The sequence below is a fragment of the Sander vitreus genome, chromosome 21 (genome assembly GCF_031162955.1).
Source record: "Sander vitreus isolate 19-12246 chromosome 21, sanVit1, whole genome shotgun sequence".
Lineage (NCBI taxonomy): Eukaryota > Metazoa > Chordata > Actinopteri > Perciformes > Percidae > Sander > Sander vitreus.
In genome coordinates this window covers 15878660-15893963 of record NC_135875.1, presented here as the reverse complement: position 1 = coordinate 15893963, position 15304 = coordinate 15878660, and the positions used below count along the sequence as shown (strand labels likewise).

Here is a 15304-nt window from a genome sequence, read left to right as displayed (position 1 = left end):
ATATGGCGGACGCAGGTCACATTGAAATGACAGGCAACACAGCTCAGAGTCAGACTAACCACACAGGTCTGTTTAAGTGATGTGCGGCTAATGAGAGGTAAACGGGATGAAGACACCACATGAGCAGCGTGGTGTTGTTTTATATTGTTAGTGTTGTTTTGTAGTGTAGTTTTAGGTTTCTCACACGACTTTTCTCCAGGCAGAAGTATTCTGTCTTCAATATTTAAGTTAATCATTGATAGATGGCGTGTGGCTGCACTAAGTAAGAAAAGGTATCTCAGGTGGTTTTGTTGGAGCTTTATTAGGGAAAGGCAACAGCGCTTTTGTAGTGTTCCTGACCTGAACTCTACATGTCTTTATTCAGCTGAAGAAAATAAAAACATGTGAGCGGAACATGGCCAGTCATCTGGGAACTCTGGAACTCTGTCTAGGAATAACAACCGCCAGGTCACACTGCGGTAACACGAGCCTCCAAGTTCAAAACCATGGGCAAGCGGCAAGCCACTCCGATATCCACTTCCTCATGCAGCGTGCTGTTTGTGCGCATTTCCCAAACAAAAAAAAGTCAGGTATGGTTACTTCCCTAGAAGGACCGACTTTCCATACCCCCAAATAATTCAGGATGGCACGAGCCTGTCAGAAGGCATGAGTCATGGTGAAAAAGTGATGCGCTGCAATGATGTATTAGGTGTACGCTACGTGACTGACTTCCATGCACCCATGGACTGCAAGCCCGCCAGACGGCTCTGCTGTTGTCTGTTGCATTGCAATGCAGAGGGCAGCAACGGGTTACTGTTATAGCCTAATATTGATATTCTGAATCTGAGGTAACTGGGTTTAACTGTTTTGTGTTTGATATAAAATCATATTAAACCAGGCAAAAAAATAAAGTTTTAATATATTACCAACTGAGGTGGTTCGGGCATCTGGTAAGGATGCCCCCTGGGCGTCTCCCTAGGGAGGTGTTCCAGGCACGTCCAGCTGGGAGGAGGCCTCGGGGGAGACCCAGGACTAGGTGGAGGGATTATATCTCTAACCTGGCCTGGGAACGCCTCGGGATCCCCCAGTCGGAGCTGGTTAATGTGGCCCGGGAAAGGGAAGTTTGGGGTCCCCTGCTGGAGCTGCTACCCCCGCGACCCGACCCCGGATAAGCGGATGAAGATGGATGGATGGATATATTACCAACTGTTTTTGATGACTGTTTATTTCAATATTAATGTATTCATAGTTTGTTTCGTCAAGTTTATTACTCTATACTTGATTCTTGCTAAAAAAAAATAATCTTGCAAGATAAAAAGGAGCAGACTAAAAGGATTTTATTGCTTTCAGTTTGTGTGGTTTTGCAGAGGGTTACAACTTCAATTGCTACAATTAGAAAGATGCCTCATGGAATTTTCTACTTTCCTTGTATTTGCTCCTAATATAAGACGTCTTTGAGAAGTAACACAAGTTACTTTAAAACTGTTTATTGCTCAAATTCAAACATAATTCAGAAGGAAAAGCCAGCTCCAACAAAGGCTCACATGTTCAATACATGAATGTACAGCAAAAATAGGAACATCCTTTTCATTTATTTAACTAATAGAAATCAGAGAAATAAAACAGCTTCATAAGGAGCAATACATGCACAGCAGTAACTCAATATCATGGAAAACATACTCAGACAGCCTACTCAGCATTGAGTTCCTCAAAGATTTAGTCAGTGTGCATTAAAGAGCATCACTAGTTACAGCCTCTTGGATTGAGTAAGTAAGGGACACACGTCTTGATGATTGACAACATTACCATACTACAAAACAGCCTAACTCCTATCACGAACAGAATACGTAACAAGAAATGTAACAACATAGTGTGTACGTTAAGGTTGGTGGGGTTTCTGTCGTATTTCAAGTTTCAATGTGCATCTGTCTGTTTTACTGTACAGGTTTTAGAAAATGTACCAAAAGAAAAACCCTGTCATAGTGCAACCATTCCTTTCAAGCTACTATAATTTGAAATACACAGGAACTATCCCCTGCGGTGGCATGATGCATCAGCTACTTTTAAAGCCCAGTGCGACATACACAGTTGCATAGATTCAAATAAAATTAAAATAAGAGCCTTGCATTGATGCATGAAAGTGCTAGAAACAGTACAGCAAGGCAGGTCCTCTTTATGATTTATCAGCAGGAGAAGAGCAGAAATGCTATGCCGTTGTCAGGGAACAGTAGCTCTTTGGACACTAGCTCAGATCAAATATAGGATAGTATGTACGCAGTCAAGTCTGAAAACAGATAATGCCCAGTTTGCCCAATGGAGATTAACTGAAGAGCCCTCTTAAATCAAGCCAACCAAACCCTCTAAACATAAAGGAAATGTTTTGGTTGTCAGCAGTAGTGTGGAAAGTCATAGTTAGTGTAAACACTTTGGTTTTGAAGCTAACATACAGTCAGCTGTGCCAAAATGGTTTGAACACTGAGGATACACTCTACATTTTACAGATGGTCCTTTCACCAATCACTAAAGCGGAGACGATTTAAGGCCTCTTTGATGTCCTCATTTGTCTCTGAACTTCCGCCGGTACCAATACGGAGTACTTTGCTGTCAGGGACCTCATGCTTCATCTTTCGCTTGCTGAGGACCACAGTGCCTTCCGCTCCCTCCGTCCCAGGGCCTGTCAGCAGGATGTAGGCAGCATGGCGTCCATGCTCCAACAGAGTGGCTAAGATAAAAACACAAATACAGTCACACAAAGAGCTGACCCCTGTGTTTCCTCACCCATCCAACCACTGATTCACATGTTGTAGTTACATCATAAAACAACTTTATTCGAGCATAAGAAAACCAAAAGCACCTTTAAATGTTATGATGTGGTCCATGAAAGTGGTCGACTCAAGGAGGACTTTAGAATAGAGAGGGTGGAGCAAGTAAGAATGTTGGTCACTTGTGAATGTTTCCTGCAATGAAACATTTGAGTACCGGTTAGCATTTTTTGAGAAATCCGTTAACATGCATCTTTAAAAAAAAAAAGGAAAAAAAAGGCACTTACAGATGAGTTGGTCTCTGAGGGCATCATGCCCCAAAACACAAAGACCGAGAAGGAGTTGGTGGTGTGTATTGAGGCGGGTCTCGGTGAGTTAGGACTGGTCAAAAGGTTGACTTCCCACAGCACATGACCGGACTTCCCATCAAGAATTATTACCTACATACCAAACAGACAGTGGTACAGTGAATGTATGATTCAAATCCATCATCACCGTATGAAGGAAGCTGGACACAGAAAATAACTGTAGGTATCACAGCAGTCTTACCCTCTTTGTGTAGTTGCTAACATCCTCCTCGATCACAACATCAAGGACATTGTCTTTGTTAAAGTGGCCAAATGAGGGCTCACTGAATGAATGTGAACACAGAGAAGAAGACTTATGTGATTCAACCAACCTGGTTATAATGACAGTCTACGGTTCACTTTGACACTTTGACCCAAAACAAAATGACCAGAATGTAAAGATAGATGATATTTCTGACTGGCATCATAACACTATTTGATTCCCTGCCAAAAACATTATTTTGCATTGTGATGAAACTAATCCTCTCAGCTCTAATTCATTTATTTGTATGTGCAATCTAAAACAAACAAACAGAATTGTTACCTGAAGACTGAGCTGGTATTGAATCTCCACAGTAGCTGCAAACGTTTTCCATCGACTAATGCCACCTCCTTCCCAGTCACAAGCAGCAGGTTGGGTGAATCGTCCGTTTCTCCCGTTCTTAGCACTTGTCTCACTGAATCCGACCTACATAGTAGAGAAACATATCAGCTAAAGCCAAATGACGACAAGCTGTTACTGTAAGTGGAATCTGTGTTGTTGGAAGGGAATCTAAAGGTGAACGTATTCTGCGTTTTACTTGTATATGGGTACAAGGCTGGATGTTGCACTGGCATTCTTCTCCCAGTGCTTATCCTTCTTGAGGCCCACCTCCATCCCTGCTTTAGCCTTGGCAGCAATTCTCCACAGTGCCAGTCCATACAAGCCAGTGTCTGTGAATGAGCACAAGATTACTCACTACTGCCATCAACTGTATACAGCTACATACAACAGCTGTAAGAGAACTTCAAAGTTGACTTTTTCTCTTTTATAGCTTTGGGTTATCTTCTCTTTTAGTTCTACAGAGCAACTGCAAATCTAATAATAATAATATCTAATAATGTATCTTTGATACAGTGCAGGACTCCTCCATTAGGAAAGACTTAGCTGGTCTAACTGCAGATGGGCATTAACATGTTGTGGAAGCTGATTTTGGAAACAAACCTGTTTGTAGTAGTACATAGTAGGAACCTTCTGTAGTGCAAAAGAGAAGATGATTGGCTGTCTCTGTGGAGTCAAGAACAACCGTAGAACCAATCTGGACACCCGTCTTCCCTGAGAGGAATAGCAGCCGAGTCTGCAGATATGACGAGAGGCATCGAAATTAGGTTACTCTATTTTGCGGCAACCTTATCGGATCATTTCACTGCCAGTGCTTATTATTTGCGTAATTAAATCTTTTCTTAGCAGATTATTATCAAAGACACGGACTCAATCCTTACACTGTAAGAAAGGAGCAAAGCAAGGAAATAAATGTAGCAGTAGTAAATGACACAACTGATGTTTACCTGTGTTTTGTTAGATGCCACCAGAGCCACATCGCTGACCTTGTCCCCATCCAGATCTGGGACACTAAGAACAGGCACAGTGCTGTGCAGACCAGGAGGCTGAAGCTGCTGCCACCTGACGTCACCTGTACACACACACACACCACTCATCACACAGGAGCCGGGCACTTTAAACCTGACTGAGTTTAGCAGATTTGTTTTGAGCATTTTAGGCCTTTATTTGATAGGACAGCTGAAGACATGAAAGGGGAGAGAGAGGGGGAATGACATGCAGCAAAGGGCCACAGGGCGGATTGAACCTGCGACTGCTGCTGCAAGGACTGTACATGAGTTTAGCTGATTTTGAGTTTAGTCAAAGTTAATTCTTGACCTTGGAAATAGCAGTCGAGAAAAGGTGGTAAGTGGGCCTTGAGGTTATTTTTTACAAAGGTCTTAACTGCATCATCAGTAGAGGAGCTTTGCTCAGTATGTTAAGTAAAATAAAATGTTCTTATTACTAAAACTTTATTTCATGTTCACAATGCTTTAGATTCTTGCTTTAGTTGTTACATTGCAATAAATGGTCCATGTATTTGTATCAAATACATGGTCTACAGCAATTTTCACAAAGACGCATAACATCAGAACACTTTAAATGGTGCTATGCTATAATCCCATTAAACTGTGTTGTTTTTAATGTGTTAAGATTGTGTTAACATGTTTGATGCTAGGACTACATAGATCTTTAAAAGCTGTATAGCGATGAAAATGTGATGTCATTTATAATATACTGTATATAATACAGAGACTGAGTCACTAACCAGTGTGTTTGTCAACAGCTGTGAGTTGGTCAGAGTGGGATAGGAGACAGTCCCACGTTCTGCCTGTTTCTTTGTCCAGACCACACTGGGCCCAGTGGAACTCGGGAGCCAGCGGACGCTCCCACAGCGTCTCTCCATCTGTCCCATCCACTGCTACAACAAACACACATGGCGAGGGCAGACCTGGAAAACACACGGTGGGTCTGAATTACACAAAACAAATGTAATACAGAGCTGCAATATAGAGAGCAATCCAACTCTTCGTTTCCTCATGATTAATGTATAAATTAAAATCGAATAACACTTTATACCTGCATCATCACACGTATTGTTTTGACTGCCTTGTGTGTTTTTGAGGACAAACACGACATCCATCACCTTGTCTTTGCTTGCATCTTCAATAGCCAAGAAGTCATACGTTGCTGTGGCAGAGAAGAAGAGAATCATAGTAAGTCTTACAAACAATAAAACACTAGCAAACAGTGAAAAGCACACAATTTTACACACCCGCTTCAGAGAAAGTCCGGTTCCAGGTAACGAGATACTGTGGTCTGACAGGACAAGGGATGATGAATGAGAAGGCAAACACTATGGTGAGGCAGAGGAATAAAGAGAAGAAGAAGGCTGCGGTTCGCCAATGGGTCAGTTTGACAAAACCCAAACCTTCCTTACAACTCTTCTTCTTCAGCTCTGCTGATGGTGCTGTTCCCATCTCTGCCCCGTCCTCTCCTCTCTTCAGGGGCTCGCCTTCAGTGGCACTGCCTGTGGCCTCCATTGTTGCCTCAATCAATGCATTACCGGCCCACAGATCTACTCAACAGGGAATAGAGCTTACAGTCAAACCTTACCTCAATATAATGCTGGTCTTAAATCAACACTAAAATTGCAAAACCCTGTTTATCTTTATATCCTATTATGACATAGTTTGCTGTCCCAGTGTGGCGTAAACTACAAACCCGCATGTGTCAAAGTAACCCGCATTTATAACAAAACTCGCTGGCATTCATAGATAGAACATGAAAAAATAGTGAAGGCAGCCGTGTCAGTTCAGCTATTTCTGCTGCATCAAGCTTTGTGGATCTGAGCCTATTCAGACGTGCCAGCACTGACTCCAGAGATTTCCCAGACCCGAAAACAACAAACCCATAATGACTAATCATCATCACCCAGGCTAGCATACTCTGTTATTTGTTTTAACGTTATAGCCACGGGCTTATTTAAAAGTAACGTTATGTAACGTTAAGTTAGCAAGCTAATTAACGTTACCTGTCACAACTATTTCAAAATCAGAGAATTCACCGTACGGTGTTAGCCAAGTAGCTCAAGAAGAACGTTCCCCCCCCCCCGAGTAGTTCAATGTCGGATAGCTATCATTGTTAGCGAGCTTTGGTTTGGAAAGTTCACGTGTTTGCTAACTTGTTGAACAAAGGTCAGGCCGCAAAGAAGAAGGAATAAGTTACAGGCTAAAGTTGTCACGAAAATCCCGCCACCTGACGTTTAATGAAGAATTAGGCCTAACGTTACACTGAATCAAAAAAATAATAATCTTACTTTAATCTCCACGGTCGTCTTCGGTGATCACTGGTGTGGTGGTTAAAGGCCTGGCAGAGCAACACAGCTGCCTGTCAGCCTCAACTCTGTAAACAAATCACACGTTATGGATAGGTTTAGTGCCCTGAGTTTGTCTCTCGGGTAGCCCTTTCTCTCTACCTACGTTGAACAAACGATGTCAAAACCCCAAACTACGACACTAAGCATAACATTAATCTTCTCTAACATAAATATAAATATAATTTTTAGTTTGGTAAGCTAGCAGGGGATGATATCCAGCCCGTGAGTTTGTGCTGCCTGATAGGTTAAGTTCAGGGCACATAATACGACATTATCCAACGTTGCTCTGGTTGGTTAATTCGCTTGTTCGCAAACGTTACGATTGGTCGATTTCATTCTAACAGCCCTCCCTTTAGCGTTATTCAACGGAACTTTCAAACAGGGCCTGTCGTCATTTCCCTAATATAAAACGGAAACTGGCGAGTCCACGAAATAGAGAAAAGCGACGAGAGGTGATGCTTGGACGAATATATAATCAAATAACAACACAACAATACTAAGGAACTGTTTTCAGTTGCTTATTTTTCTATAGTGCTGTCGACGGAAGACCCACAACAATGTCTGCCCAAGCTCAAATGAGAGCTTTACTCGACCAGCTAATGGGAACAGCGAGGGATGGTGAGTTGTTGTAGCATGCTAGCTGAGCTAGCTAGCTAGCCAAGATGGAGCCACTGCTGCGGCTGGCTTGTGTTGGTGTGTGATGGACAGACCTGCATGAATGGATGTAATACTGCAGAGGGCTGTGTAAAATACAGTAACATTGGATTCAAGTATCACTTACGGATTAACGTTAGGATTTAATGTGTGTATCCATTGAGGTAATTTTAATTTAAAAACTCGTCACGTGTCACTGTAGCGTTAAATGCATAGCTAACGTTAGTAGCTAAGTTAGCTAGATAACGCTACATAGTATTGAACGATATAGCTACAACAGTTATCCATCCCTGGCAATAATCCAAATTCTAACTAATTCAAATGTAACAGTGGCGTTAACGGTGTTCACGTTAACACCACTGTTACATTTCGTAGTTATCATAACGTTAGCTAGCTAGTTAATACACATTTAAAGGAGACGCATGCACAGCGTCTCATTGGGCCTACCAGTTAACGTTATTACTGAATTGACATTAGGCTTAATGTTGTGTATTACTTAACTGGTTAAATGATGATTGCTAACGTCATAATGTGAGAAGGCAAATGCATAAGAATATTGATATTATATAATGAGCATTGATATTATCCCCTAAAGCTCAGTAGTGCTAACGTTACGCCATTAGCGGTTAAAGAAGTAGAACTGACGTTAGTTAAAAAAAAAAAGCAAAATGTATTTGAAGTATACGAAGTCAAATCATTTATTATGCAGTAGAATAGCCACTGTTAGTCTTATTATTATTATTATTATTATTATTATTATTATTATTATTATTATTATTATCATCATCGTCATCATCAATAATGCTCTTTTGTAAATATAGATCGTAATTTTGTCTTATTTGGTTGTTCCCTTTATTTGGATCCCCATTAGCTGCTAACAATGTTCCTGAGTCTGTAACTAGAACAAACTGTGTATCAGCACTACTGCTTGGTATTTAAATACATAATAATCTAATTTAAAAGTGAAAGCTATGTGACATAGCCTATTTAGCGAACCTGACAAGTGCATTCAGTTAAAAATAAATGAATGCTATTAGCTTGATAGTATAACTACTGTTGTCTCTATAGGCGCTTTGACATGCTGAAGTACAATTTTATTTACTGCTTCCAGCCCTTTGGATACAAACATTAAAAGGTAACTCAGCTGCCAAGTCTGATTTTCATGGGCAGAAATGACAGCTTATTGCTGCCCTGTCATTTTATAAATCAGAGGTTCATCCTGTCAGTTGATTGAATGGAACTACAGCCCTGTGGATTATCTTTTAACAAGTTGATAATTCGATTTGAACAATGAGAGTGAATTTGTGTTGTGAGCTTGTGGGTGTATGTGTGATGAGATTGATATCAAATTCTTCCCATACATTTGTTGCATACAAACTGAACAATTGTGGCCCCTTTATTTTATTCATTAAGGTTCAGTGTATCTTTGCCAGCCTACAACAATCTGCAAAGGAGTTGCAGAAAAGCCTCATGTTCATCGAGCCGTGAGTCACACATAATTTTTAAAGCTGTTATGATGAATATCCAAACCATTTGTTTGCCTTCCGGAAGTTATTGTAGCTTTTATTTTAAATACACAAATGGGTATATCTTCAGTGGCACTATAATTATAATTTGGAGTAGTATTATGCAGCTTGAGTTAAGACGTCTGGTCGCGCAGAATCCAAACAAGCAGTTCAATCACAGTTTTCAATGAGACGTCTGTTATCAGAAGGCAATTTTAACAATCATCGGAAGAAGAAAAAACTTTGCACACATCCTTTACAATCTGACTTGTGTATGACTCCCAACTTCTTACTACAGGTATGGGCAAGAAAACTGTTCCCATTTATACTTTTCTACAGCGGGTTTAAAATTCTGCAGCTGAGGTCTTGAAGATGCAGAAGGGTACAGTATGTGGTGCAGATCGCAGTGTGTATAAACTAAATTTTTTCCTTGGATTTCTTTTGTGTTTTTTGTTTTGAATTTCTTTTCAATGTTTCATATTTGTAGAAGGCTTGGCTGGGAACATTTGTCTGAAATGTTTACATTTCTCGTCACAGTCTTGATAGCAGTCTTTCCTGCATAGTTATATGCATTGAAATGTAATGAAAACTTTATGAAAATGAAGGTACCTCTGTTCACACTAGTTAACTGATGCACAAGTTTGTTATTTACCTGGTTTGTGTCCCTCCCTATTAGCTTAATCTCATAATGCTCCACACTTACGGAGTGGACGTTGAGCCATATCACAAGTTAAACTGAGTTGAGGCTCAAACATCGGCATATTTTTATTAAGACTTGGGAAAGGTTGGTAAGCACCAAGAATAACAGGAGCTACATGTAACTTTTACTTCTTCAATCTTGACACATTCATGGATAATAAAGGTAGTCCAGCAGAGGCACATTATATGTTACAGGTAAATATGTTATACCAATGAAGTATGTGTAAAGTTTTGACAATTGGAAAATGAAACGATTGGTTTCACTCATTTAGATGGGTACACAATCCTTGAATACATTTCTAGTGACACATACTGCCCATTTAATGTTGTTCAATTACAGTATAGTAAAGCACTGGATACCTCGTCCCTGATAACAAATATGTGAGGTCTTTCTCACTGGTTGTTTTTTGGACTATTTCAGGGGATGAAACGCGACAGAGGGTCAAGTTCACTGACGAACGAGTCTGCAAAAGTCATCTTCTAAACTGCTGTCCACATGACATCCTGTCTGGAACTGTAAGTGGCCTACAATTTAAGTCTTACTACCCAAAAACATTCCAGTATTTCACGTGATATCAGTAAATGCTGGAAAGAACAACTAAACCATGTACTACAAGTAAACCATTTGATATCATCAATTCATATGTGAGTGCAGTTTGAGTCATGTGTGCTTGTGTTTTGGTGACAGCGTATGGACCTGGGAGAGTGCACCAAGATCCATGACCTGGCACTTCGGGCAGATTATGAAATTGCTTCCAAGGAGAGAGATCTGTTCTTTGAGCTTGATGTAAGTGATGTCCTACTATAAATAATACAGTTGTGCAAATCATAGAATTGTGTAGTAGAACACTTAACTGTTGCTTTAGGGGCTGGCTGGCTTTGAAGACACAGATATATACTTGGTGTTGCTTTTAGTATTGAAGTAAGTGGTAAAAACAGCCGGTGACAGTGGTCTCAGGTCACATCATTAAGCATGACCAGAATAACTGCACTTTTGACGGATCTGTTTATTAGCTAATTTGGCTATTTTTAACAGCTTCTGTAAAAAAAATAGACTTTTTGTTGCTTTTGTGGAGAAGTAGCTAGTGGCTCATTCCTCCCCCTTAATGATGCTACAATGGCGCTTTTCACCTATACACCTGAGTGGCAGCCACGGAATAACCTCAGTTTTAGGCAGCATGTGCACTGTAAAAAGAGAATTTGCTCAATATGATTTGGAGATGTAGACAATGTTATTGCAGAGTTGACTGTGGAGTGCAGCGCCTCAAGGACCCCAATATTTTTTTGGGTATCAGTTAAAGTCTATCACTCTCAAGCAAATGATTGTTGGAAATCAGCATAGCCCTACTAAATGTCTACCAAGCTACACGTTTACGTCTGTTTTTTCTTTTGAAAACTATTCTCGTTCCAAAAGGCGGTCGAGCACCTGGAGTCATTCATTGCCGACTGTGACCGGAGGACAGAACTAGCCAAGAAGCGCCTGGCTGAGACCCAAGAAGAGATCAGTGCTGAGGTGGCAGCAAAGGTGAGTGAAGAAATATTTGTAAACCCAGACATTGTGATCCCCAGTCACATTTTTTACGCAGCATCTAGTTTGCTAGTGTGTTTTGGGATAGATGTAAATTGTGTTGTTTGTGCTGTGTCGCAGGCAGAGAAGGTCCATGAGCTGAATGAGGAAATAGGGAAGCTCCTGGCCAAGGCTGAGCAGCTTGGAGCCGAGGGCAACGTCGATGAGGCCCAGAAAGTCCTGCAGGAAGTTGAGAAGGTCCGCACTAGGAAGAAGGATGCAGAGGTAAGGAAGTACTTGGGACCTTGGGAAGTGCTTCCATTTTAGGATGATGTGGTGCTTTTCCTTTTATTATAAAAATTTCATTTTCTTATCTTTTTAATGCATCTCTTTTTCCTTTTTCTGTCTCTCTCAGGAAGAGTACAGAAACTCAATGCCAGCCTCCAGCTTCCAGCAGCAGAAGCTTCGGGTGTGCGAGGTGTGCTCTGCTTACCTGGGTCTCCATGACAACGACCGTCGTTTGGCTGACCATTTTGGTGGGAAGCTTCATCTGGGCTTCATTCAGATCAGAGAGAAACTGGACCAACTAAAGGTATGTACCAGCCTGTCCCACCGTGTACACCATAAACCCATTGCTACAACAACAAAAAATGTAATTTCAAGTGTATCCTGTAATGAGTGACATGGATGGTTTAGATAAGGATGGTTTTATCTCTAATTTGTACTGTATTTTTATTTTAATCAGAAAACCGTGGTCGACAAGCAGGAGAAAAGGAACCAGGAGCGCTTGAAGAGACGAGAAGAGAGGGAGAAAGAGGAAAAGCTGAAGAAGAGGTGAGTGCAGACATTTAAAAGCCTGGTGACATTTATGGAAGTTCATTTGTTGTGTGAAGTGTGTGTGATTTAAACTTATGGTTTTGCGTCCATTTATTTCATAGGACCAGATCACGGAGCAGAGAGCATAAAAGGTAAAAAAGCTACTCCATCCGTCCGCATTTAAAATTAGTCAATTCTGATTAATGTAGCTATCTTAAGGTAAATTATAACACAAGGGCCCGTGCCTGTTATTTTTGATCAGATCCCGTTCTCGTGACCGCAGAAGGAGGCGCTCACGCTCCACATCACGAGACAAGCGCCGTTCGCGCTCACGCTCCAGGGAGAGGAGGAGGAGGCATCGCAGCCGATCCCGCTCTCGCAGCCGAGGACACCGTCACAACCACGAGCAGAGCTCCAGACACAAGTAAATACGCAACAAAGCTTGCACAGTTCACACCACACCCCCACACAATATAACTTCCAAGAAAAGGCTCCAACACATTTGTCACAGGATGCACGTTTTGTTTGTGGATTGCTGCTTTTTCAGAAATGTTGCCTCATCTAACAAACTGCTTCATAGATTGCATCACTCAGTAGTCCACATCACATTAAATAGTAACGCACCTCATCCTCAATTGACATTTTTGGCAGAAGCTTGGAAGTTATTTGTCTGTAATCTCTTTAGCCTTTAGCAGATTAATAAGTAGGATATTGCACACTGGTGGTCATGAATTTTATCTTAAATTAAAGACCGAGGAATATCCGTCCTGTTGGAGTTAATAATTTAGCTCTTTACAAATACACCCTTGCTATCTACAAACCCCAATTCCAATGAAGTTGGGACGTTGTGTAAAACGTAACTAAAAACAGAATACAATGATTTGCTTTTCAACCTATATTCAATTGAATACGCTACAAAGACAAAGTATTTAATGTCAAACTGATTTGAATGAACACGTTCCAAAATAGCTGGGACGGGGTCATGTTTACCAGGTGTTTATGTCACCTTTTCTTTTAACAACACTCCCAACAATTTGAAATGTAGACTCGTCGGACCACAGCACACTTTTCCACTTTGCGTCAGTTCATCTCAGATGAGCTCGGGCCCAGAGAAGCCGGCGGTGTTTCTGGGTGGTATCGTCTTTTGCTTTGCATGGTTGAGTTTTAACTTGCACTTGTAGATGTAGAGACGAACGATGTTAACTGACAACGGTTTTCCAAAGTGTACCTGAGCCCACATGTCAATCTCCTTTTACATAAAGATGTCGGTTTTTAATGCAGTGCCGCCTGAGGGATCGAACGTCGCGGGCATCCAATGTTGGTCTCTGGATCTTTTGATGATATTATGGACTGTAGCTGATGAAATCCCTAAATTCCTTGCAATTGTACGTTGAGAAACGTTGTTCTTCAACTGTTGGACTATTTGCTCACACAGTTGTTCGTCACCCAGGTCATCCAGGGACCGAGAGCGCTCATCCAGAGACGGGTCACGGGACAGGAGGGACGGTATGAACGGCAGGTCGGACTCCCGCCGGGCAGACGACAGGGATTTGGGGGACCTCTGAAGACCAAACTCCATCCATCAGGACACCCAGCCGCCTCCTGTCTCTCTCACCCATCTGTCCATTTATAATATCCTATGTCTCACACAGTCCTTGCCTTGCCCCCTTTGTTCTCCCGCCCGCCACCTTTCTTTGCTTTAACAGTTAATGCAGCCGACCCAGAGTGTACACATACCTGAAATATATATATTGTATGGATAAAATATTCTAGCATCCAGATATATCAAAAGATTGCATTTGGATGGGGGGAATTAGTTATTGATCAGTAGTGGAGTGTATTGTAATACCCACATCTGTGATTTGGTGGCTGTCTGTATCCAATACATCCCATGTCTTGTTAGAAACTACCCAGCAATGATTCCAACAGAAAAAAAGCAAACGAACAGATGGTCTGCTGGACTGAAGCATAACGTGTAACTGATCCATATTCTTTTGTTATTAACTGATGGTCTTTTGATACAGAATCTGTCTAAATATCTTATATCTGAATATGTTTTGGGCCTACTCTGAAAAACTTCATCCTATCTTTTTTCGGTCTCCCTCAAGATTTCTTTTCACCAGCTCCTGGCAGGAGTTGTTGACGCCGTGAGTGCAGTTCACCAATGTCTGTCCACATGGCCACTTAGTTTTCTAAAGCCAAGTTGAAGTCAATCCCAATTCAAAAGGTTTTAAAGTTATGAGTAGTAGTATCAATTTTGTTTCCTATTGTCCACTTTTCTTTTTTTAACTAATTAAGTTTTATTTTATGCTGCCAGTAGTGAAGGGAATCTATGTGAGACTTTAGCCAGAATAAGTAAATGCTTGTTTTGAATTGTATTGGTGGCAAGTCTCTTGTTTAATAATTTGTTTCCATCTTGATTTCTTTAATTTAAATAAATGGTATCTTCAAAGTTTGTGTCGGCATGTGAAGCAGTATGTAAAGATATATTAGAAATTCAGTGCTGTAACTGTACATGCCTTAAGTCTTTATTTTTGGCCCAATTAAGACAAATTCCTCCTCCTAGATTTATAACTGCAAACAGATTTGAATGCATATACTGCTTTACCTAATGTGTGAAGTCATATCTGTTTGTTCTGCTGGAAATCTTCCTTTTAAAGTCTCAATTAAAAACAATCGCCATTTAAATGTTTATTGTCTGCTGGCCTTTCTCGCCAAGGTCATCGTCAAGGCATGTTCATCATGGTTAAATTATTAGACAAGTATTCTACAAACATAAATACATTTCATTTTAAGTTAGTCCTTTCTAGATTGAAGAAAACTATTGACATTAAACATACATTACAAATGGTGTTCTTTAATATTACAATTAATTTGCACAACAACTGCTTCCATTAAAAGCTTACATTTTTTATTTGCTGCCAAATACTTTTAAGATGAACTAATTATGTCATAATGGTATGTATGGTATAGCATGATAGTCTTGGCAGACATTGTTAGATGGTCAAGTCAGTGTCGCATGTTTGCTCTCTGGAATATATATATCTGCTGGAAGAATACAATCCTTCATCGGAAA

The 15304-nt window shown here is 40.8% G+C and overlaps 3 protein-coding genes across 10 annotated transcripts in view; 1 reads left to right on the top strand and 2 right to left on the bottom strand.

The window, feature by feature from the left end:
• Nucleotides 1-1450: 1450 nt before the first annotated feature.
• On the bottom strand, nt 1451-7293 carry fam234a (family with sequence similarity 234 member A). The gene is made up of 12 exons (XM_078278450.1): nt 6988-7293; nt 5944-6246; nt 5748-5858; nt 5437-5619; nt 4637-4761; nt 4293-4425; nt 3889-4021; nt 3633-3776; nt 3291-3372; nt 3029-3181; nt 2834-2936; nt 1451-2701 (listed from the first exon to the last, which is right to left on the bottom strand). Exons 2-12 carry the CDS (start codon nt 6209-6211, stop codon nt 2490-2492), a joined length of 1647 nt encoding a protein of 548 aa, XP_078134576.1. The 5' UTR covers nt 6212-6246; nt 6988-7293; the 3' UTR covers nt 1451-2489.
• Nucleotides 7294-7440: 147 nt separating this feature from the next.
• Nucleotides 7441-14401, top strand: luc7l (LUC7-like (S. cerevisiae)). Of its 5 annotated transcripts, none has more exons than XM_078278455.1 (11): nt 7584-7665; nt 9115-9185; nt 10327-10421; nt 10594-10692; nt 11320-11430; nt 11554-11697; nt 11828-12004; nt 12158-12246; nt 12351-12380; nt 12491-12652; nt 13664-14401. In XM_078278455.1, the coding sequence occupies exons 4-11, from the start codon at nt 10597-10599 to the stop codon at nt 13791-13793; spliced, it is 939 nt and encodes a 312-aa protein (XP_078134581.1). In that variant the 5' UTR covers nt 7584-7665; nt 9115-9185; nt 10327-10421; nt 10594-10596; the 3' UTR covers nt 13794-14401. The 5 variants fall into 5 exon arrangements, with proteins under 5 accessions (XP_078134578.1, XP_078134577.1, XP_078134581.1 ...); XM_078278454.1 differs by lacking the exon at nt 7584-7665 and adding an exon at nt 9546-9588 and having other exon boundaries at nt 9122-9185; XM_078278453.1 differs by lacking the exon at nt 7584-7665 and adding an exon at nt 9546-9612 and having other exon boundaries at nt 9123-9185.
• A 4-nt stretch (nt 14402-14405) lies between these two features.
• The window catches only part of LOC144535797 (epidermal growth factor receptor kinase substrate 8-like protein 1), a 10576-nt gene continuing 9677 nt past the window's right edge, over nt 14406-15304 (bottom strand). For all 4 annotated transcript variants that reach the window (XM_078278445.1, XM_078278449.1, XM_078278446.1 and 1 more), the window contains one exon: nt 14406-15304. This exon is cut by the window's right edge and continues 115 nt beyond it. The gene's annotated coding sequence lies outside the window, so the exon portion shown is untranslated.

Excerpts from the sequence above, each read along its gene's own strand:
- fam234a (XM_078278450.1), bottom strand. The coding sequence starts at position 6,211 with ATGGAGGCCACAGGCAGTGCCACTGAAGGCGAGCCCCTGAAGAGAGGA. Across the intron at positions 4,426-4,636 it reads TGGCATCTAACAAAACACAG|ACTCGGCTGCTATTCCTCTC; the intron begins GTAAACATCAGT and ends TCATATCTGCAG. Across the intron at positions 4,022-4,292 it reads CTATGTACTACTACAAACAG|ACACTGGCTTGTATGGACTG; the intron begins GTTTGTTTCCAA and ends GCTCATTCACAG.
- luc7l (XM_078278451.1), top strand. The coding sequence starts at position 7,605 with ATGTCTGCCCAAGCTCAAATGAGAGCTTTACTCGACCAGCTAATGGGA. Across the intron at positions 11,698-11,827 it reads CTAGGAAGAAGGATGCAGAG|GAAGAGTACAGAAACTCAAT; the intron begins GTAAGGAAGTAC and ends TGTCTCTCTCAG. Across the intron at positions 12,381-12,490 it reads CGGAGCAGAGAGCATAAAAG|ATCCCGTTCTCGTGACCGCA; the intron begins GTAAAAAAGCTA and ends ATTTTTGATCAG.